The sequence below is a fragment of the Mollisia scopiformis genome (genome assembly GCF_001500285.1).
Source record: "Mollisia scopiformis unplaced genomic scaffold LY89scaffold_25, whole genome shotgun sequence".
Taxonomy (NCBI): domain Eukaryota; kingdom Fungi; phylum Ascomycota; class Leotiomycetes; order Helotiales; family Mollisiaceae; genus Mollisia; species Mollisia scopiformis.
The window spans coordinates 736,182-756,556 of record NW_017263605.1 but is presented as its reverse complement, the minus strand read 5'-3'; the positions used below and the strand labels follow the sequence as shown (position 1 = coordinate 756,556).

Below are 20,375 nucleotides of genomic sequence, written 5' to 3'. Positions count from 1 at the left end.
AACCGCGAATATGCTTGGCCGATGAAGATATAAACATGGTGTTTCTTTGATGGCGCTCATTTTAGATGATTTCAAAGCCGAGATGCGGTCCATATATTTTTGTCTTCTCAAGATGTTCTGTAACTGTTCGATCAGCATTAAACTCTGGTCTCTGCTGAATACGTAGTCACTAGCTGAGGTTGGGCAAGATAGGCAGCCTCAGACAATTAGTCAATAAATCTACATCGTCAAACTTTGCCCACCCACTCTTGCGATCCTAAAGTCAAGCTTTAGATGCTTAAACATCAATTCAACAAGCGAGGGCTACGAATTGCATAAGATTCTATCGCTCACTATCTGATAATCAGACTTCACAATATGTTAACTCCAAATCCAGCTTATCACAATCTATGGTTGCTCCAAAAGGTAGTTCCCCATGTGCACAGTTCTATCTAAAGACAATTCATAAAGTTTAAGTGCAACGTCGAAGGGCTATAAAGCCTAAACATAAATCTCAACCCTATATGTGAGCCTCTATACTCGTTGCGCCTGTAATCAAATGTACAAAGTCTAGGGAGTCACATAAATTGAGTACGTTTACATTTGCTATCATAGGAATTCCTCTGTTCTTGCTTTGATTTAAAGATTTCCTGAATTGTCGTCACTGAAAAGCACGTGGCTTGCCATCTTTGCGCTCAATACAAGGCCGGAGCTTCGGTTGATTTAATGACGATATACCGCGGAACACTTCTTCTTCCTGAAAATCTATTGCCATCGCGGATCCCCACAACGATGAGATAGCCCTTTCAACATGTCTTCAAATCTCGACACTGAGATAGAGCAGTGCCAAAGCCCTCTTGCTCATTGCGGCAGCGCGACCTCGACAGTTACGTCCCCAAGTCTTACTAGCTCGTCGATCTCATCGATGATGCTTTCATACGATTGCGATGCCGACAAGGAGCAGAAAAGTGAGAGCCAACCAATTGAGAAACAACGGAGTAAGTGAAGGCTCTTCAATTCGTCGCCAGCTCTAGCTAATCATAAAAGTCCTCCAAACAAGCACGCTTGTGAACGAACTCCCGCTTGTCATTCATTATGAGATCTTCAAGTACCTGGGCACTGCAACTCGCCGTCTTTTGGGAGATACATGCATTTCCTTCTACGAAACCTACAAGGAGCATTTCAACAACGAGGCAATCATCATCCGACACAGCGAGCTTCTCAATCTCATGCCAGGCGGAGGTATGCTGTTGGGCACGACTGAATATCAAACAATTGTAGCCAATTGGCTCAGCCGACCAGAGTCCCAAGCAGATCATCGCCGTACATGGCTTGCTCAAATAGTTAGGCGGACTGACGATGCTGATGAGAGGAGAAACATGGCAAATAATGGAAAAGAGTACAAGCTGGTTGCAGGACCCGGAAAGAAGCTCGGACGAAAGACCATCAATTACGGCGGGAAAGCTAATCTCGAGGTAGAGCAAGCCTGGGATCGGAGAGAGCTTCGCTGCGGCTGGGCTGGTATGACTCAAGGTGAAGCACTCCGCGGTCACAGTGCGGTCGCGCAATCTTCGAGTGGCCGAGCAGCAGTGGCACAGGCTTCTACTGAAGAATCTTCATCTGCTGAGGAACCTTAATCTGCTCGCTCCGAGGCCAAGTCACCTTCTATAAGTCAATGAACCCCAGATCTGCTGCTGTGGACTTATCGTTGACTACAATAATGATAAGACCTCCACAAACAACCTATAAACCAGTGAAAATCAAATATACGTGCTCGATTGTGATATTTTCTTTGGCTTCGCGTAAAGTTTGGCAAGTATCTCGTCGTCTCTCTGCTATTTTTCACTTCTACCTCACTTTAATATTCACTTCTTACCACAACAGTCTGGACTTCTTTCATAACACTCAGCCCATTGTGACTATTCACATTCCAAGCTCCTGAAGACTTACACTGCCTCGGCCAACTCCTGCTACGAAGTCTCGGACATAGTTCGTTCTCCCATGCTCGAAACTCGAATCTTCAAGTCCAAAAGTTACTCAGTTTCTTTCAACATGTCTACCTCGACTTCAGAGACCCTTCCAATCGTGGCCACAAGTACTCACCCTCAGCTTACTTGTTCCGCCGCTATGAACTCCGAAAACGAAGATATTAAGACTCTAAGACAACGAGGTAAGCTCGAGTCCATTTTCACATTCTGCTAAGAGCTAATTGTTTACCATTGTAGCTGAGCAAAAGAGCATACTTGTCAATGAGCTTCCTCTTAACATCCACTGCGGAATCTTCAAGCTACTTGAGCCGGCCAGCCAACGAATCTTGGGTGCCACTTGCGTCTCCTTCTACGAGACCTTCAATGAACACTGCGACGGAAAGGTTATCCAAGCGCATCTATCTGAATTCGCTACCGTCAATCAAGGATTTACCGGCACTCCTGCGTATCAGATCTTCATACATAAATGGCTCTTCAAGGATCGGTGTCCTGTTGCGCTGAAGTCAGCAATCATCGGTTTAGGAACGAGCTCTTTGGGAAGTCAGTTAGATTGACGAACGGAGATAGCGGTCAGGGGCGACTAGAAATGAAATGTAGTGGAATGGTTGGTGAAGAATGATACAGACCGATCCTCAAAACAGAGTGAAAGTCTTAGCACATCACCGATATGCAGTCGATCATTTGGACGGCTGTGGTATATAAGCTCTTCTATTTAAATGTCCCCCCTTTTACAAGTCACTCCACAGGCGTGTACCATGCAATATCGAAACTGTACAATACACGCATCTAATACATATCATGATAGTAGCCTCGGAAGCATCTCATATCTTTCAAGTCAGTGAAATCTGTCTACTGAGGGAGACGCATAAACCCATCAAATCGTGTAGCCGGTTTTTGCGCGGTGAGACCCGCTTGTGTAGCATTTTCCGTCCCGGCGCTAGAGTGAACAAAACTCTTTCAACGTTCGCTCGAAACTCTCTTTCCCCTCTCCATCTTCAATCTCGAAACCAAATCGCTGTTCGCCTTGCCCAGCTGTCACAATGGGTGACCCAACTCAAGCCAGCGCTTTGCCAGCAACCATCTTGCAAGATGTCACCGAAGAAAAGTCACCAAAGCAAATCAAGGTCGAGCGTCGTATGTTTATTATTCTCAACGCGTCTTCACTCTCAACTAACCTCGTTCGCAGCCAGACAACTTAGCATGTTCGTCAACAAGCTCAACCCCGACGTACATGAGGAGATCTTCAAGAAACACTTCTTCAAGCCAAAGATCATCGTCGAATTCAAGGAATGGGCTAGGGTCGTCAAGTGGTGCTCTGAACGTTACCCGTACCGATTCGAAGGCACGGAGGCGTACCAGGCCGTCATCTTGCAATGTAAGTGCCTTAGCTACACCACTCTGTCTCTGTTGAGCTGTTCGCCTTCTAAGAAGACTATGCCTTATGGTGAGCTATTGGTCACATTGCTGACGAGTCGCTTGTCACATAGGGATCAAGGTACCTCGATGGCAGCAGAAGAAAAGCTCTATCAAGATAGTTGTCCGACGCGTCGTAGAGAAAGCCCGATTTGAAGCCATTATCGCTGCCGATCTTGAAGGCAATGTCGCTATCGATCCTTATAGAAGCAAGCGGAGAAAGATGATACTTCAGGAACCCCCAGCAGCAGATCTGGACATGAGTGAGTTCATCGACGAGGCTAAGAGAGAGGAGCAGAACAGGCGGTTTTGGGCAGAATCAGATTCAGATTAATAGTCTGCTCGATGGAGGTTCTGGGTTGTTTTCTCAATTTTCTGTCACTCTCGTTATGACCGCGAAACGTGGGGTAATAGAAATGCAAATGTCTCTCAAAGGTCTGCATACTATGCTCTAAATATCCTGCTGCCCTAAATTGTGACATCTTTCCATAAAAGAAGGTCGCAAACTACTGGTGCTCTTCAGGCCCACGGTCAAGAGCAAACTTCCTCCTCCAAAGCTGTTCGGATATGAGTGGAGATATGAAAATATATTACAACCTAATAAAAGTTCAATTCACAGCTCGCAAGTCCCATTTCTATCACCAGATATTTATTGACACCACAAGCCTCAGTTTGCCTCAGAAAACCCCAAAAATTTCATGGCACAGAACTATCATACAGATCCCAAGAGAACCAATCAAACGTCCCATCCAGTGCACCATTCTGCTGGAAGCTCTTCAATTCCCTGAACAGTATATCCTGATCTCCCATTGTAGTATCCTGCTGCTCATCAGCAATGTCGCTGAGTGGCATGCCCATTTCGTATGATGGCGAGAAGAAGTTGAGGAGAGCCATTGGGTCGGATGGCATGTCGTCGAAATTGTAGTTGGTTGTGGAATTGAGATCGAGAGGAGGGAGGGCAGGTAGAGAGGAAAAATCGATGGAAGGAATGTTGTTGTATTCGGGAGTTCTGAGTAGTGATTCTGGTGTAGAAGTTTCGCTTGTATGAGTCGAGACAGCATTTTCGTAAACCGCTTTAGGGAAGAGGCTTAAGTTGGGAGGAGGTATGATCTCGTCATTTCGTCGTCTTACATGCCGGACATAAGTCTCTGCGAGCCTGGTGAAAGTCTCTGCCACCTTTTCCAATCTTCCAGCCGACGGGTGATTGTTGTTCATTTGTAGGAAGTATAGGACGACTTGTCGTAGGTATTGGATGTCTTTGTAGCAGGTGGAGGAGGTAGGATTGGAGACTATGTTCGAGAAAAGAACAAAATATGGGGTGAAGGGCTGGTAGAGAAGTTGCCTGGAATGATCAGAATCTTCGCTTCAGAAAGAAGCGCGTGGAGAGGAAACTCACCAAATGATACCATTGAAAACTTGTCGGGAGCTTGATACCAGGTATTCCAAAAGACCAATTGCAGCTCTTGCCGCTTCCAGACATGTATCCCCGCTGTCTTTGTCCCCTCTTGTAAGATATGCAACCAAATGATGGTATTGGAACTTCTGGATATTAATCCCCAGCTTGACTTCTTCTTCTTGCGGCGATTTGCAATTTTGTATCTGATGATAAGTTGACTGCAAATTCAATAAGTCCTCGTGTCAAAGCTACACAGCAGTCTGACTTACAGTGAGAATTCTTTCCATCCATTGATCCAGTTCTCTCTTCAACTCCAAAGTTTTAGCAGCATTGGTCTCGCGGTCGTTGTACATCAAATCAGAGACTTGGCCTTGAAACTTGGCAAGCTCGAGACTCTGCGCTATGTGGAAGCCTCCATAGTCATAAAGAATCGAGTCTTCTGGAGATTCCACAGCTCCAAGGATATGTCTATGAGGCCTATACAGAGAGAGGGTTGCTGGATCTGGCGGTCGAGCATTCCTGTACAGGTATGTAGGGAGAAGAGGAGGCCTTCCAACAGACAATGCCAGTGCTTTGTCGACTATAAACAATCCCCAGAACAAACAGTTCCTGTATTGATTATCTTTGTGCTTTTGCGGTAGTCGAGGGATTGGGAGATGTAGAGCTAGAGTTTGAGCCATTTGACAAGCATGGGTCATTAGTGTCCAGCAGAGGCTTGGAGTCGTGATCTCTTGTCCGTGAGCAGCAAGAATAACCAGAGCTTGAATGTTGATCTCGCTTGGCTCCAGAAAGATGCTTGAGTCTTCAATCAGCATCCATGTATTCCATTGTAGACACTTGCTGAGTCGCAAGTTTGGTGGCGTCATGAGGGCAAGATCGGTAGACATAACGACGTTGTAAAGTAGCAACCATCCTCTTTCCTTGACCGCGGATGGCTCAAACACGATCTTTGATAATAGATCCTTAGGGGGCTTTCGAAAGAAAGGGGAGCCTTTGCTCATTGTTTCATCGAATACTACAACCCCAGGTCAGCATAAACTTTGAGTTTCCTTCAATGCCAACGTACAGTTAATCAAATACTCCCCATCATCTTTTTCTGGTATAAAGAATACCTCGCTGCTTCTTTTGAGTTTTCGAACATTCTTTCGGACTTCGCTAGCATCTTGAAACGAAACAGCAGCAAAGGTGCTCGAGAGATCAGCAAGACTCTCCTCGGCATTCTGATGCAATCCACTATCCCGAACATCATTCATCACCTTTCCAATATTGCTGTTAGCTTGTGAAAGAAAGGTTGCGATGGGAGAAGGTCCGACGTAGAAAGCTTGGCCTGTGTCATCTTCGAGTATTCTTCCAGAGCGTGACTTCGATTCGAGATCATCATCACTGCTTCCCGTCCCATACTGCGTTGTTTTCGGGTTGTCTCTTGATGAAGCTTGAAAGGCAGAGGAATTTGGATTGAAGGAAATTGGTTGTGGAATCTGGGAGCCAGCTTGTGGCTGGGACTTTGCTGCCCCAGTGTTCCGAGCTATGCTACCACTGATTTAGTTTCTGATTTGAGACAAGACACAAATAGCGAATTACTTCGATCGGGGCCGTCTTCGTATCTTGCCGTGCCTGGAATACACGCATTCCCCATTCCATGACTTGCAATTATCACATGATGGTAGTGCTCGTGAGCACCGCAGCTGAAAGACCCTCGATCAGTCCCAGAGACCAGAGTCAGGAAATCAACATACCTTCCTCTGTTTGCACCGGTCGCACTGTCCCGTCTGTCAGGAAAATCCAAACTTGCACCGATACTTACCTACAGAATATTGAGATAACCCTGTTTGCTGATCCGCATCTCGATACAGCCGATGCAGATCCCTCATTCCATCAAGATGCGAGGCCAGGAAGTCCGACGTAAGAGTGTGAGGTGTGGAGTCTGTCGCCGACATCTGGAAGCTGTGATACAAAAGAAAGGAGTTTGAGACATTCAAACATTGAAAACAGCATGTTGTGCAACGTCGAGCGAATGTAAGAGTCTCGTTGAAGAGAGATGCTAAGTTCCGTGTAAGTTCCGAAGCGCGAGGTGGGCTGGATGACTAAGCAGGCCTTGGCAGTATTACGGCCTTCGAGGTCTTCGTTGGGAGAGTGATGGAAATTGTTTCGTCCCTCGCGATAGGGCGCGGAATATCATCCATTCGAGTGCGGTGCTGTTGTTAACAGGTCTATGTAGTCGGAAAGATGGTAAAAAGGCGACACGAGGTATATCTGCAAGGTGGAAATCAATCCTAGGGATTGTAGGGGATTGGAGAAATTCTTTGATCGCCCAGGAAAGCTTTGTAGATCACGCCTATGAATCGGATTACTACTGAGCGAACTCAGTAATGTATGTAGATACCCCAACCAAACCAACTCCTCCAGATACAATCCAAAAAGGTATCTAACTATCAACCACACCTCACCACTCAATCTTCTCCTTCATATTTGTCACTGGGAGGCCTCCCTCCTCCGCGGGCTTCGAGGTATAATGTATAGTCGCCTGCCTCTCATCCGAATGTAGCTCTGGCTGAACACCACTAATCCTCTTCCAAGCCGGTATCTCCGTCCCATCAACCAAAATCCCCATCCCCTCCTCCTCAATCTCCAGAACTCTCTGCGCAACCCTAGCCAGTGTCCTGCTCTCCCACAATCCCTCTTGTCTATTCGCGGTATAGAGACACGCTATGGCGTCTCTTCTGATTTCTGGGTGTCGACACCTCGAGCCCACAAAGTAGAGCGGACTGATGATCATTGTGTCTAGGGAGAAGAGTGTTTTTCGTTGTGTGATGAAGGAGGTGGAGGCTATAATGACGGTAGCATGGTAGACAATCTGTCTGAATTGTGTTGTGTATTGATCCCATGTCGTTTCGTCTTCCGCCGAAGCTGCGTGGTCGACATCTGCGTGTATCCATATGAAGGTGTTGAGTAGTTGAAGCATATGATCTGCGGGTAGATCTCTCTTCTCTGGGTTCGCGAGCAGGAATCGTTCGTATGTTTCGCTCCATTGTTCGAGTTTTTGGCTGTAGGTGATCTTCAGGAATTTTGCGTCTTCTTTGGTTGGGACTTCGCCGAAAGGAAATTCTGCGCCATTGGTGAGAGTTCGCCGGAAGTCGAGGTGCCAACAGCGGAAGATGTTGTCTTGTGATTCTCGCGCTTCTTCAAAGCTGTAGAATTCCGCGGGTATGGCTGCTGTTTCAATGAGCGGATCATGGGCGGGTCCTGGGACTAATCTGAGGCGTCTTGCGCCCATCATCGAAGAGCCCTGGATGTCTAGTCGGGTAAATAGGACGTTGAGTGTTGACATCGGCGCGAACAGAGAGGTTGCGGATATCTCTTCATCGTTGTGTATGACTGAATTTGGTTTGTTTTGTAATTCTGAAAGGATTTTAACCCCGCCATCGATATGGTCGAAGACGGTTCCGAGATGACCTCGTAAAGCCTAGCACGGATTAGTACCCTGTCCGAAAGGAAGAGAACAAGTCAGGACTTACGTCGAAGCAAGCAAACAAGATACAAGTGATCAAAGCCACGTCTACTTTCTGTTGTGGTTTAAGGAAACTACCCGGGACAGGTTTAAGCAAGGCTTGAATAGATTTATTATACTGTTGCAATGGAAACCCGCCCTCAATCAGATCTTCAGAGTGATTCGACGCAGCTGGATCCACGGATTTCTCATGCAAAGATCCTAGAGCGATGGCAGCATGCCGAATGGCGGGGTTATGGTGACATGCCTGGAGCACAGACTTGAACCAGAACTCCTCCCGGTAGAAGCCACAGATTTCTGGTATAGTCTCTTGTTGGAAATACCGAAAAGCTCTAAGTTCCGATTTGCTGGCTTGAAAGGGTACAAAGGTCATCCGAGGCAATGATGTTCTGGAGACGGTATTGTTCACAACTGGGGTGCTGCTTCTGGGTGGTGATGGGCTCTTCGACGTCCGATCATTCGTCGAGACGACATATCCATCACATTTACGTCCTGTACTGGTACATTTCAGGCAAGCCGGCTTGGCTTCATCGCATTTGATACGCCGAATTCTGCTTCTTAGCTAGGATCTAGAAGGGGACGGGCCGTTGTTACCTGCAAGTGATGCATCCAGTTCTCGTTTTGGGCTTGAAAGCTCTCCTTCGCTTCGCGCCTTCGGGCTCGACACCTTCAGCCATCGTTACACGACCCTCGATCGATCGTTTGGTGCCCAGCCCCCGATATCCGACAAGCGACGGAACCAATAGCTTCAAGACGGTTGAAGGGCTTCAGAAATGCGTTGAGTCTATAAACGAGCAAGCCAGTGAGAAACAGCTGCAGACGGAGATTGATCCCTCAAACAATTCCCAGAATCACTGTAGCGGATAGCTGACTGAGAATATGTGACCACAACGCGGACGAGGCGTTGATAAAGCAAGAGATGATGTCTAGTTACACCGCCGCAGTGAAGCATAATAATGAACGAACGGGCCAATGAGGCTGTGTCTTTTTATGGATTCGGCTGACTGATCGCCCCTCGCTTACTGTCCAGGGGGAAAAGTGGGGGCGGAACTGGAAATTCAAGGACATTCAAGACCATTGACGCCCGTGATATCAGATGGATTCTCGTCGATACCATAGTTGTAACATGGACATATGAGTACTTGGTATGCATATTTAGTGTTCGGATATCGTTCTTCTCGGTACCAAACTCAAAACAGAATACCCGGAACCAGTTAAGTGATACCCAGCCAGAATATGTTCGAGTCAACTCTAGCCTTAACTTATGCGAATCATACTCAGAAACTCAGGTATCTGACGAGGAACTCTGCTTGGTACAATTACCTAGGTACCTAGGTACCTACAGAGTACATGTGTGGATCACATGCTAATAAACATACAGAACCAGCCAGTCCTTCTCGAGACGTACCATATTACTCGTTCCCTATATTGGCTCGCTGGGCTCGCTTGGTTACCACCTCATTAAGGAATTCGATGAAGCTTCACTTAAGATCAACGATCCCTCCCCCGTTTGGAATACATCCTACCCTTCGTCAACCCCAAAACTTTGTCCCCCAATGCCAACGCAATATGTCTCCAACGCTCTCTTATCTCAACCAATTCACCAATACTTAATTTCACCTTACTCGTCTCTCATGGTGCTGGACTGAAACGAGAAAAGAGGGAGACACGAAGAAGTGCAATCCATTATGAGGCGCAGGCTACAATGTGACCTACTCTGGCAAAGCAAGCACAGCAGCCTTTAAACTTCGACGACACTTCCCAGAACAGCTTTGAGACATATGTACTTCTTCTTAGAGAGACCGCCGTTTGCCGCCCCAGTACTGTGCTGCTTGGTACCGACATTCGAGACAGGTCACGTGCCGCTGAGTTTCCAGAATCAACCCGAACTTTTGGATATAAAGTATTAAATGGTAATCTTTGATGGCACCAATTCTTTGAAATGAAAGTCTGATCGAAGGAGAATCCACTAGCAGTCCAAGGACATTAATAAGCAAGTGATCTCTGTTTGAATTCAGAGAACCAAGTATCAGAAATCTTGAGGAAACCATCAACACAGAAGAAACCACCTCTCTTCCAGTTCCCCACTTTCCAACTTTTCAATCGCTCCCCCATACATGTAGCCATGGATGTAGCATGGTCCTAAGAATCGATACTCCTCGCCCACCGGTCTTAGAACAGACGGCATCCTGTGGCCAAAGAATACACACAGTATATCACCAGATAAAATAGATTTGTTGCCTGCCAAACCCATATGCTTATCAGTAGTGGTGAAAAAGGGGAGATTGCGAGTCGAATTCAACAATTTTTGAGCTCTTGTGACGGAACCGTTGTCCTCGGCAACGCCAGCGATGAAATCAAAACAGTTTTTCAAATCATCAGCCTCGAATAGGCGAGCTGATCCGGAAAGCTCAGATAGACATGCATGTCCCGCGGTAACCGTACGAATAAACGCACATTCTAACGTTTCGACTCTGGTGGAATCTTCGAGTTCCTCATGGAATCGATCCCAAGTCTGTTTTATAGGCTCAAGCGAATTCTTCTCATTGGCTATCGCATCATCAACACGATACACAGTTCCTAATAAGACCCCTTTGATATTCAAGATCTCAGAATGAGGTGGAAGATTGACCTCTTCGTCTCGTCCTCCACCCGCTTTCCATTGTGCAAATTGGATCGGAGCCGAGAATTGATCTGGAGTTGTGAACGAGTCCCATCGAGGTACCCATGACGGGTACTTATCATTCTCGTCGCCAGGATAACTCGTGATGTTCGCGAAGACATCGGAGAGCCTTCCATCAGGCTCATTGGCTAGTATGATGTATCGAATGGTGTTCATATATACCTCTGCGGTCGATCTCGTATAATCTGATTTCATCCAGACATTGCTGCGAGTCTTGTCATCAGTTAGTCCTAGTAGCCCAAAGACCTTATCTCGGGGATCCGTAGATCTGGAATATAATCCCATGCTGATCAAGGTGCTGATTGATTGATTTTCGGCAAAGCGAGTACTGAGGATAGCGGCCGCTCTTACATAGTTAACAATCAAAGCATCAGTATGTAGATACTCCTTCCGAAGTAGCCAAGAAGCAGCAATAAAAACGTGTCTGAAATCGAATTCATTACGTCCGCAGTAAGATTACATGATCGTTGGAGAAAAAGCGACCTCCTGGATGATCCATACCCTTTTGAACCACTCAAGATCATAAAACCAGGCAACGGAATTCCACGGTGATGGCGTGGTCGTGTCATTGAACTCGGGTAATGTGGGAAAGCCACGAAATATGCTGTTTGCTTCTCTCTCAGGAAACATCGGATCGTATTTGATTTTGTCTGACTCTGGCCAGAGCTCGGTGCTGAGTCGTGAAAGCGGGGTGTTCGTTTCAAACAAATAAAAGTTGGCAGCTTTCTTGATGATGGCTAAGGCTTCTGCTGCCTGGCCATTATCTTCACCGAGCCACACCACAACTCTGTGAGCCACAGAGTAGATATCCCTCATTAACATGACTTGTTGTGAGCGCTCTGCGAGGTCGTCTTGATTGATACATAGGGCATCGACCCAGACTAATCGTTCCTCAGCCTCATATCTGAGTCGTCTGAGTGCTGCTCCTAGATTCGGGGTGATAGACTTCTTGATTCCATTGACCACAACCCAATCACGTGGTTATGGTTGACCCCAGACGTACGACAAGGCTTCGAATGGCATGTCAACTGGGAAGACAGCAACTTCGAGTTTGCATTCCATGATAGCAGGATCAACGCCTGGAAGAATAGTGAGAAGTCTGAAAAACTTTTGCTCGCAAGGCTCTTCCAAGGTAGTTGACGATCGAGGTGTGAGTGATTTGTATATGCTAGGCTCCTCGATGACCAAGGGAGTATTATTGGGATCGCCGAGCCGTCTCTCCAGCTTTGGCAATGATTGTTCGTCGCTCGAAGCCGCCATCGTTTCTGTCGAACCCTCGATCGCATACAGCATAAAGACACTCTTGAAAGGATAAGCTCGAGAAGAACAAATTCATCCCATGAAAGCAGTTACAGAGCCTGATTTTGGCGGAGCAGAAAGAAAAGCAAAAGCCATGATCTGCAAGCCACAACGTAGAAGCCAATAAGACGTTGCGCCAGCACGAGGCTCTCGGTGAGAATCCTAGGTTTCGAGCCCTGCGCCGGATAGGATGAGATCACGACGCGGTTCATGAAATCAAATATGAGGTACGGCATCAACAGCCGAGTCTAAAGATTCTGAGTTGCACGTGCAAAATATGGGCTGACGCAAGAGCCATGCTAAGCAAGACTCACTCCAACACTATCGACGTCGTAATTCTCGAAGAAACTCAAGAACGCCAGCACCTGAGGAGCAGTGGCGCAGCCCAAAATCTCCTCAATCGGTATCGTTGCCTTGAAGCTCACGATTTTCAATCTTTTCCACCACAACCAGTACAAATCGCAGTCGCAACATGTCTCTGATTAATCTCCAAATCTCGGCCAATCATGTGAAAAATGTCCAATCCATTCAGCCCTCCAATTGTGATTAAAGCTGTCGAATTTATTGAATTCGTGACGTTGATCAAATGGTTCTCAACCCCTTTTTCTTGCCCTTGAGTTCCGAGATTTTCGGTGTCATTGGAAGCAGCCGGAACAGCACCTGCTACATAGACAAGTACTTGGCTCTCTTGACCAGCAGGCACTGAAGCGAAAAGACGCATAGACGATGTGTCAGCTACATCCATAGTGTCGCTGTGCTCGTTGCCCCAATAAATTCGAGTCTCATCTAGACTTCCCCAAATTCCATGAGGCTCAATCCCAGAAACTTTGATTGAAGTAACGAAGAGCGGCATTGTCGATGGACAGTCTTGGCTGTAGACTTTCGTCTCATTCGTTGCTGCTACTGTAACGAAGCTATATATGCTGCCATTCACAATCGCGAAGATGGGATGGTTGCTTTCTGCTCCAGTATCGAGGACTCCCACAACTGTTCTAGTCAAGAGACCAATAATGCTTGTTTTCCCTACCATTTTGTGTACAACCCAAAGACGAAGGCCATCAGCTGAAATCATCATATCGGAGAAAGCATCTGCAAAGCTAGGGATCGTGCCTATGACCTCGGGTTCAACAACGCTGATAACGCTCACTGTTCGGGATTTGATATGGTTGACATAAGCAAGCGTGCCGTCTGGACCGAAGAGAACTTTGCTCGATCCAGGTTCTGTGTGAATCCGTCCAATCGCACCTCCATTCATGCCGTCAACCAAACGCATTGTTTGTCCCTCTGCAAGCTACCCACACGGTTGTACCATCGACCATAGATATTCACAGCTTGCAGGTATTGTAGATTCAATTAGTCAGTCAGTCGGGGATCGCCAACGGAGATAATCCCTAGAACTTCGTCTGTGAGACACTTGATCACCGTGATAGTGTTTGACATCTAATCTCCCGTATGGATACGATCTTCCGCGCTGATGGGCTGGGCTCCGGTACCCGGAAAGAGCCGGCGCTTGCATAAGAGCGAGAAGAGCGAAGACTTGGATAGATACTGACGGAGAGGAGAAAGCACTAAGCACTGATAGCGCGTGGGAAAGTCATGACGAAAGACGACGACCATGGCATCTCAAACCAGTCTCAGGAGCAAGACTTAGTAGATCTTATGCAAAAGCAATTCGCAAGCGAATATTCCATGCGCAGCTTCCGCAGATGTTTGATCATGATCATGCGATAAAAACATACCCAACTGTTCGCATTGGCCACTTGTGAAAGGCACAAAATCCATAGCATTGAAAATGTCAAATCAAAGAAAGCAAAAATATCATTTGCAGTTCAGTCATGACACACAATGCTGTCAGCCTACCTGACGTCGCTCTTCACAGTCAGAAGCCTGTCAAGCTTAGTAGGATGATTCTGGCGCTGGTTGGGTACAGACGGATATCGACAAACATGGGATAATTTGGCCGCTTTTGTAAGCTATGGCTTACGATGACAGCCCGTTCCACCCACAAAGTGAATCAAAGATCAGAGTTTTCTTGGCCGAGTCCGAGGAGACCGTATAAGAAGAGAATACAAGGACAAGCAGAAGGTATAACCCCTGAAGCTCACCCACCTTGCCGTATTATTGTTGGACAGAAGAAAGACCCTTCAGGTTCGTTGAGCGATGCAGCTTTCCGAAAAGACCCATGACTGCACTGGGCTATCAAGTGACACTTGTCTTTCTTCGCAGTGGCAATGTCAAGGGGAAAGATGGCCCTTCTTCGGAATCTGCTATCGGGAGCTGTCCACAATGTCCAAGATCGACATCTCGAGGTAGGGAATAGCTCATGACCTTTACTCGAGGAGCCACGAAATCATGGTAGCTTTGCTCAGCAGACTCGAAAGTCCGCCTTAAAGCATCCTCGACTAGCCATAAGTAGACGCAGTTGCGCTCAACCTCCTTGAATGGTCCAATCGCCTCTTGTACAAGGATCTGTCGTCTGTTCGAAAATCTCTCGTTACTCTCGAACATACAGAGGATCTCAATGGCCGATCATCTGTGACAATCCGATTTGTGGATGATCTCATGACGATATTGTTCCTCAATCCAGTCCACATGAACTCGATACTGGTCATCCACAAGCACTATGAAGACGCGAATTTTCGGGAAGGAGTGCCGAGCGAAGGGTGAAACCATCACGATCCTGTAGAAGCATCAGATCGCGACTGATGACTGGAGCCTGTATATGCTCGAAGTATTGAAGTCTGCCGACCCACTCGAGTGTCAATAGCCTACGCCGTATGAGTCGCGAACCCTAAGGTATCTCGAGTCAAGGCTCGCAATGTCGATATCTCTCAAATGTACTAGATCAAAATCCTATCGTATCCACCAACACCCTGCAGCCACATTGGCTTTCCTACGTCTCTCATCTGCTGCGTGAACACGAAGCCCTTCGTTTCTGGCTTGGATACAAGTTGTAAGGAGGGCGGTGGATTTCTCGGCCCGTACTGCGATGCACCTGAAATGACATTGCCCTTCTCAAGTTCTATTATTCATGACAGATTCGAGGCCGTATCTCGAGAGAGAGCTGAGGAAAAAGCGCAGATGCTTGGGTTGAGACTGGCATGGAGCGATGATCGGCGAGTCGAACGTTCTCGTATAGTTGTGAGCAAAGGCTCCTGGTTAAATCTTTGTATCGAATATTACTTCCGTCCTCGTCTAATTCTCGTATATCGTGTGCGATTAACTCTCAATAACTCCTCTGCGTACGTGGTGGGAAGGTTGTCGTGATCGTGCGGCGTTGGTGGATGAGATCCTGCACTCGTAGCCCTGTCGCGGTGATCAGAACCGTCTGTATCGAGGTGCTGGCCGAGCATAACCATGGCACATAAGCAGGATAACGAAGGATTGAGGTTTGCAGATTGTTGTGGTGGAGTGGCGAAGCTCGAGAGCAAAGAAGAGAAGTTTTGAAATTACAAGGGAAATCGCGCTAGTGCCGATTAAAACGAAACCTCACTTCTTCCTTCATGACAACAGGCTCCAACTTACATGAGCAACCACTGTTTTGAATCGTAAGCACAATCTTCAAACTTGTCATATTGTGCTCGCAAGAGCGATGCGATGTATTCACCAATATATGTATACCACTGTCAAAACTCGTAAGGTTTTGCTCTTCTCGAAGTTATTGTATTTTCGCGTTTGCCATTTATGTGTTTGCAGCTGCCAACCGCACATTATTTCGAAGAACTTGTGAGTGTAACAATATCTTCAATCGCTCAACTTTGCGGATATCTCCTTAAGTTGCTACTTGTCAGTTCACTTGCTCTTATCTTGAGCGTCGTCAGTCAATGTGCTGCATCGCGAGGAAGGTGTGCTCCACTCAATACAACAAGCGACACAAGCCTAATTAGGCTACTAAGTAACCGTTTACTCATGCTTTATTTTCTTTGCGTTTTTCTTTTCCTGCAAGCTCAGGATTCCCGATCCAAGTTGTGGCCTATAGCTGTAGCTTGGCAGCCAAAGCAGTCAAAGCGATGTAGTTCTTGATACCAAAGAGAGATCTGTGGTAGCTCCTACTTATCAATATAATGTACCTAATCCGCGTTCCCCAACAACATTTTAAAGCTTCATGCCCACCTCGATAGCAATGTCGTTCGGCAATCCTCATCTCGAATTAGGTCCCGTTGCCGTCATGCACGACAGCTCCTGCAATGACGATCCCTTCGATGCGTCTACAGTGTAGGATCGAGGGTCTTGTTTGGTAAAGTATGATGATGATCACATTATGACGAACCTGTGCGCATCAGCCAGTGCATCGAGGACTCGAACATCCTTCAGGACCTCATAGCATTCTCGAAAAGTTGTGGTGTGCTACACGGGTAAGGTGGCATGGCTTATGCAGGGACCTACCAAAGCGGAAATCAATAGAAAATCTCGGGAGGCTGCAGTAAGTACTGCAACGTTGACTGGGGTTAGTGCACATGTCTGGCCACCGAGTTGACGCATGGAGATGATGACTGCATCAAGACCCCTCAAAGTCCATCATTTTCATCGTGACAGCAAGAAACAGAAGGAAATAGGAAAACGGAAGAGAACTGCCGTGAAGTCGAAACCAGCAAAACGTTATCTGTTCTTGCTTTTCAGTTGCATGCGTTTTTACGAAGCCTGCGTCGAGTTCGAATGAGGTAAAGATCGTCGAACATAAATATGAAGACCTAATTTTCCGACTTGCATGATTTAGAGCGCATCTTGACGAGTTCGGATGAAGTCCCCATACAGGACGAACAATGGATATGGACGCATTAGGAAAATAAATCCAAGGCTCCCGAACTTAGTCTGTGGGAAGTCTTCCAGCACAAGGTACTGTTCTAACCAACTGATCCTTGGTTAAAAGGTAAGTTTTAAACAGTTCATACCCCTCAGAAGCTTTTTCAAGCAGTTCTTGATTTGGCATCTGCAGGCTTCTCGGATCGCTGATTCCTTTCAAGTGGTAACACCATGAAAATGATCCGCATAGAAATAATGCCAGCATCGAAGCGGGCCAGAACCCGTTGAGAGCAAAGAACGGATACTACCATCTTGTAGATAAAAAGCCGTTTGATCCAAAGCAAATCTCATTCCTTTCAACAGAGCCCTACCTTCAGTCATTCTCCCACCTCCTCACAAGTGTTGCATGCTCCTCTACTTCTATACCTAAAGTCTAAATCGCTCTCCTCTACTTCAAACCTTGCCTACAACCATCATCACCATGCTGTCCAGTATATTCGGTGTTTCCAAACTTGCACTTCTAGCATTCTTTGCTGTTCAATTCTTTAGCATCTCTCTAGGTCATCCAGTCCTCGAGCGACGCGCTGCTCCCATAGTCATGGGACTCGCTTCAACCTTTGGCGCCGTCGCCTCATCGACCATAACCTCCACCGGAGCAACAGTGTAAGCTCTTCCAGTTCCCAAGAGTCCTCTTCTGGTACCCACATACCCCAAAGATACTTCCTAATCATTCATTCTCTCAGAATTACTGGAGACTGCGGTACCTGTCCCGGAACATCCATCACTGGATTCGGTGCCGGAGCAGGAACATGCACCGGGAGTATCGATTCCGACACCACCGCCTCATGCAATGCCGAAGCAGCATGCCTCACCGCATATAACAACGCCGAGGCCCTTGTCCCCACTGAGACCCTCTCCACGGATCTTGGAGGTCAAACACTTGGCCCTGGCGTCTATGGGTTCACGACCGTGGATGCCGTCCTCTCTACAACTCTCACTTTGAACGGAACCTCGAATCCGAATGGCCAATTTGTGTTCCAAGTCTCAACCACGTTCCAGACGACGACGGCTACAGCGCAAGTAGTGCTCATTGGTGGTGCGCAGGCTTGCAATGTGTATTTTATAGTTGGGAGTTCTGCTACGATTGTTGGCGGGTCGCAGATGCAAGGCAACATTTTGGCTTCTGCTTCTATTGCTTTTCAAGGTGGTGCTAGTAGCCAAGGTACTGCTTGTGCGCTGAACGCAGCGGTCACTTTGATTGATAATGCTCTTACATCTCAGCCGAGTTGTTCTACTTGAAGGAAAGCTCGAGTTGAATGTGGGATAGATGATATTGAGGCTAATGCGAGGCCGTGTGATTGATGTATTCTGGGCAACGCTTTCAGGTAATAGTTGGCAGTAGTACTTTGGAACAGGGGAAAATAAATTGAATAATTAAAGGCAAAGAATTAAAAAGACTGTGCAGCCAATTTGGAAAGGCAGTGAACTAAAAGGCACAATGCATGGAGGACCAGATTACCGAGCTGACAGAACGTTAACCACATTCTTCTCTTATTCACAAAGGATTCAGGGACGCTCCCGAGGCCCACCTGCTTCCTAACAAATATAATAAGCCCGATTAATCCACGAGTAAGACAACCTCTGCCCCTTCGTCTCCATAATAAACCCCACAATCCGGCGAAAAGACAGCAACAGACATTGGAGACTCCGTTTCCCCCAGCTGAGTAACCTTATCATAAAAACAACACTCTCTATAATCCCCATGAATCTCACTGATATTAATCCTCATATTCCGTTTCTCGAACGGATGCATCTGTATATAGACAACATACTGGCAAGTCGACGTTCGACTCTTGGCTCCTGGGTATGTTTTTTTCGGATCCGCCCACTCACTTAAAGTGGCATTGATTCCTGCGGGTGTCTTCCCAATTGTCTCATTAAGTAACTTGCGGCTTGTGACGAAATACTCCCAATCTAAACCTAATTGCGGTAGTCCAAAGATTCCAGCGAAGTTCACACTGGTGGTTGTCATCAGGAGGGCCCCGATCCGAGGCCAATGTACACCGTAGACGTTGACTGTGACATCGTCATCGCTGCTGGTATTATCACCTCGTATTGCGATACTGGCAGAGACTTCTCGAACAAGTCTCACCCCTCTGTTGGGTGAGATTTCGCCATAATAACCAAGTTCAGACTCCATGTCTGTGGTGATGAAGACTTCCGTTTCGACGGCGACCATATCATGAAATTGCACTGTGACTTGTCCTCCATCCCCCAGAAGGTCTCTTGCTCGATGCTTGGCATTTCGCACATCTGTCAAGTTCAAATCGCCTGTATATTTCACCCACTCTCCAGTCCAAGATCCCGTCACTGTATCCCAATCACTCTCCTCCGTCTCCCAAAATTGCTTAAAGTTGCCATGCCAAGCCTGTCTAGGACGCTCACCGATCCCACGACATCTCTGTTTCCACTCTCGAAACCGTTCCCAGGCAAACCCGTCTTTCTGCCGAAAACCTGCAAGATCCAGCCAGCGGGGTCCGTTAGGGAGTGTTCTGGTGGGATCGAACTGTTGCCAGAATGTCCAGTTCCAATGATGTATAGAGGATAACTCGCTCGAGTCGGGGATCGATCTGAAAATAGAAGCTGCGAATAGAATGTCAGAGTATATGTAGAGGATCCAAAGCAAGATAATTATCAGGAATAGATAAGCGCGTTTTGGGAATCTGGCTAAGCTACGCATTTCGAGTTCAGGACGATCGACTCGTACCTTGAGTATGATATTTGGAGAAAACGATCATAAAGGACAAAGAGTCTAGATCGTTGATTCGTCGGTGAATACATTTATTTTGTCACGAAGACGGGGACAGCGGCGCTGGCACAAGAGCCTCTTCAAAGTATAAGCGACTTGAACTTTATGATACCGTAATCAAATTCTTTAAGTACGCCAAGATGGTAAAGCCATACAAAAGTCTCTGCAGTAGTTTTGTAAACGGGTAGGGAAAAGTGCTTTGTGGCCTCTTTACTCCAATTTTGCCCGAAGAAGCTAGCTACTACATAAGCTTTGCAATAAGCTTTTTCCTCCTCAATGCTTGGTAAAGTCAATTTTCGAGACATGACGGACCCATGAACGCACAGCTCGTATTCGTTTTCAACACCCTTGTTCATTCGGACGAGCCTCAACATGAAGAAAGTCATATGCAGGCGGCTCTTGATATAATGGACATTTTTCCTTGGCATGAACAAACAGCAACAATTCAGCATGTCTTCAGTGACTATAGAAACAACAAGAGGTCCGGAATGTCAGATCGCGAACATCTCGGAGGACCGTTCACCAATGAGGTCTTTTGCCAAGGCTAACAGAGCTTC

The 20,375-nt window shown here is 46.8% G+C and overlaps 9 protein-coding genes across 9 annotated transcripts; 4 read left to right on the top strand and 5 right to left on the bottom strand.

The window, feature by feature from the left end:
• Positions 1–790: 790 nt before the first annotated feature.
• On the top strand, positions 791–1,616 carry LY89DRAFT_674982 (uncharacterized protein; the record flags this gene model as incomplete). The annotated part of the gene is made up of 2 exons (XM_018213477.1): positions 791–977; positions 1,027–1,616. The coding sequence occupies 2 exons, from the start codon at positions 791–793 to the stop codon at positions 1,614–1,616; spliced, it is 777 nt and encodes a 258-aa protein (XP_018065235.1).
• Positions 1,617–2,031: 415 nt separating this feature from the next.
• Positions 2,032–2,521, top strand: LY89DRAFT_739860 (uncharacterized protein; the record flags this gene model as incomplete). Its single annotated transcript, XM_018220516.1, has 2 exons — positions 2,032–2,149; positions 2,205–2,521. The coding sequence occupies 2 exons, from the start codon at positions 2,032–2,034 to the stop codon at positions 2,519–2,521; spliced, it is 435 nt and encodes a 144-aa protein (XP_018065234.1).
• Positions 2,522–3,007: 486 nt separating this feature from the next.
• On the top strand, positions 3,008–3,714 carry LY89DRAFT_739859 (uncharacterized protein; the record flags this gene model as incomplete). The annotated part of the gene is made up of 3 exons (XM_018220515.1): positions 3,008–3,101; positions 3,154–3,342; positions 3,455–3,714. The coding sequence occupies 3 exons, from the start codon at positions 3,008–3,010 to the stop codon at positions 3,712–3,714; spliced, it is 543 nt and encodes a 180-aa protein (XP_018065233.1).
• Positions 3,715–3,973: 259 nt separating this feature from the next.
• LY89DRAFT_689453 (uncharacterized protein) lies at positions 3,974–6,792 on the bottom strand. The gene is made up of 7 exons (XM_018215910.1): positions 6,585–6,792; positions 6,513–6,536; positions 6,358–6,461; positions 5,843–6,306; positions 5,046–5,791; positions 4,777–4,994; positions 3,974–4,722 (listed from the first exon to the last, which is right to left on the bottom strand). Exons 1-7 carry the CDS (start codon positions 6,711–6,713, stop codon positions 4,077–4,079), a joined length of 2,331 nt encoding a protein of 776 aa, XP_018065232.1. The 5' UTR covers positions 6,714–6,792; the 3' UTR covers positions 3,974–4,076.
• Positions 6,793–7,085: 293 nt separating this feature from the next.
• Positions 7,086–9,194, bottom strand: LY89DRAFT_787223 (uncharacterized protein). The gene is made up of 3 exons (XM_018223053.1): positions 8,879–9,194; positions 8,292–8,835; positions 7,086–8,239 (listed from the first exon to the last, which is right to left on the bottom strand). The coding sequence occupies exons 1-3, from the start codon at positions 8,959–8,961 to the stop codon at positions 7,220–7,222; spliced, it is 1,647 nt and encodes a 548-aa protein (XP_018065231.1). The 5' UTR covers positions 8,962–9,194; the 3' UTR covers positions 7,086–7,219.
• Positions 9,195–10,334: 1,140 nt separating this feature from the next.
• On the bottom strand, positions 10,335–12,227 carry LY89DRAFT_739856 (uncharacterized protein; the record flags this gene model as incomplete). Its single annotated transcript, XM_018220514.1, has 3 exons — positions 10,335–11,313; positions 11,428–11,871; positions 11,971–12,227. 3 exons carry the CDS (start codon positions 12,225–12,227, stop codon positions 10,335–10,337), a joined length of 1,680 nt encoding a protein of 559 aa, XP_018065230.1.
• Positions 12,228–12,474: 247 nt separating this feature from the next.
• LY89DRAFT_251745 (uncharacterized protein) lies at positions 12,475–13,622 on the bottom strand. Its single transcript, XM_018206205.1, has one exon. The coding sequence runs from the start codon at positions 13,537–13,539 to the stop codon at positions 12,697–12,699; it is 843 nt and encodes a 280-aa protein (XP_018065229.1). The 5' UTR covers positions 13,540–13,622; the 3' UTR covers positions 12,475–12,696.
• A 3,973-nt stretch (positions 13,623–17,595) lies between these two features.
• On the top strand, positions 17,596–18,411 carry LY89DRAFT_626463 (uncharacterized protein). The gene is made up of 2 exons (XM_018211108.1): positions 17,596–17,672; positions 17,753–18,411. Exons 1-2 carry the CDS (start codon positions 17,608–17,610, stop codon positions 18,306–18,308), a joined length of 621 nt encoding a protein of 206 aa, XP_018065228.1. The 5' UTR covers positions 17,596–17,607; the 3' UTR covers positions 18,309–18,411.
• Positions 18,412–18,627: 216 nt separating this feature from the next.
• LY89DRAFT_759801 (uncharacterized protein) lies at positions 18,628–19,807 on the bottom strand (the record flags this gene model as incomplete). The annotated part of the gene is made up of 2 exons (XM_018221479.1): positions 18,628–19,652; positions 19,777–19,807. 2 exons carry the CDS (start codon positions 19,805–19,807, stop codon positions 18,628–18,630), a joined length of 1,056 nt encoding a protein of 351 aa, XP_018065227.1.
• Between the last annotated feature and the right edge of the window lie 568 nt (positions 19,808–20,375).